The sequence below is a fragment of the Bactrocera tryoni genome, chromosome 1, assembly GCF_016617805.1.
Source record: "Bactrocera tryoni isolate S06 chromosome 1, CSIRO_BtryS06_freeze2, whole genome shotgun sequence".
In the NCBI taxonomy this organism is placed as follows: Eukaryota; Metazoa; Arthropoda; class Insecta; order Diptera; family Tephritidae; genus Bactrocera; species Bactrocera tryoni.
Window position 1 is genome coordinate 55,124,034 of NC_052499.1, and position 1,597 is coordinate 55,125,630.

Sequence of the window (1,597 nt, forward strand, 5' to 3'; positions counted from 1 at the left end):
TTCTATGAGCGCATAAAATTCAGTCGGACATGACTTAATAGCCTCGGTAATGCCACAAACCAGTTGTCCATACGTAAAAATTGTTCTAATGACGGCAGTATACATCCATATATGCACAAAATTTAGTACATAAATATGTTAAATAAATTCTCCAGAAGGGTTCAAGAAGTGAACTCTCGATTTGCCTTCCAACTCACTGTTGACAGTCATAACGTAAGTCGTAGATAATTTCGTCTATCTTGGAAACAGTATTAACACTAACAACAATATCAGCCTCTCTCGACTAACAAAGACCAAACTCTATAAGTCATACATTATTCCCATTCTGCTATATGCTGTAGAGGCATGGACGATGGTATCAACTGAGTTTTCGAGAGAGAGGAAGAGTGATGGTTATGAGTTTTCGAGAGAGAGGAAGAGGAAGACCTCCACTCCAGATGAAGAAGCAACTGGCAATCCAATTGGCGCCAAACAGCGAAAGGGAATAACGACTGGCGCGCTTTTGTAAGATTGGCTATAACCGCGTAAGCGGTGTCTACGCCAATAAAAATGAAGATAAATAAGTAACTACTCAGTTGTAATTAGTCCATTTCACACCTTTTGAGTGCATGATTTATTTTAAAACGCCCACATTTTAAATTATCACAGTAGAATTTTTCGTATTCCATAAATATATTTCTTTTAAAATGTATACCGTTAGTCACATTCAAGCACTTAATAGTCAATTTCATATATCGTACTATTTCTCGTGGATCCCTTCTTCACTTTAATGTTACAAACGAAACATGTGGCCACCTCCTGATCCTGATCAACGACATATATTTCCACTTTAACACTGATCTCCGGGTAATTGCCAATGGGGAACGTGAAGAGATACGTCACGTCTTCGGTAGCGTAAAGTGGACAGTAGGCTTCGTGCATAAGATTCGAACAGACATCACGTACATCATCGGGCAATTCATACGGTACTGTTATGCCCAAAGTGGTAGCCTTCACCAAAGTGGTCAACTTCGTCACATATTTCACTGTAGGGAAACAGTGTTGCATAAAACTTTAAGTTTTAGTGAATTAAGTGTCAATTGCTTTACTTACTGACGTAAAAATCGATCTCGAATATCATTACACTGCCCTTAATAACATCGCAGGGAGGTATCTCACAGTTCAGCACGCGTACGGCCAACGGGAAGGGTTTGTCGTCGGAACCTGTTGTGTGTTTCGGACATAATTTTTAGTTACACACGTTTTTGTAAGAATTTTCTTTCAATATAAAAAAATATAATAGTTTCGACTTACATTTCTGAACCTGTGTAGCCGAGACGTTGGCCAGAATATATGCAAATAGTAGAATGAGCTTCTTCCACATTTTCGTTTTGCCGTACGTTATTTATTGTGCAGCGAAATTGGCAGTATTTCTTATAGTCTTTGACTTTCGGCTTATATTTGGCAAAAAATGTATTTTTGTAATGCGAAGTAGCTTAATTACTATTATCTTATCGCCTTACAAATCATTTTAGATTTGAATGCCAAGAATTTTTTTATTTTCACTTCTTATGCTGAGGTAATTGACGATTGTCAAGGAGACTGCTATTTTTATTCT

The 1,597-nt window shown here is 37.5% G+C and overlaps 1 protein-coding gene across 1 annotated transcript; it reads right to left on the bottom strand.

Moving 5' to 3' along the window:
* Positions 1 to 714: 714 nt before the first annotated feature.
* LOC120766714 (NPC intracellular cholesterol transporter 2-like) lies at positions 715 to 1,363 on the bottom strand. Its single transcript, XM_040092359.1, has 3 exons — positions 1,294 to 1,363; positions 1,093 to 1,203; positions 715 to 1,025 (listed from the first exon to the last, which is right to left on the bottom strand). The coding sequence occupies exons 1-3, from the start codon at positions 1,361 to 1,363 to the stop codon at positions 715 to 717; spliced, it is 492 nt and encodes a 163-aa protein (XP_039948293.1).
* Positions 1,364 to 1,597: the final 234 nt, after the last annotated feature.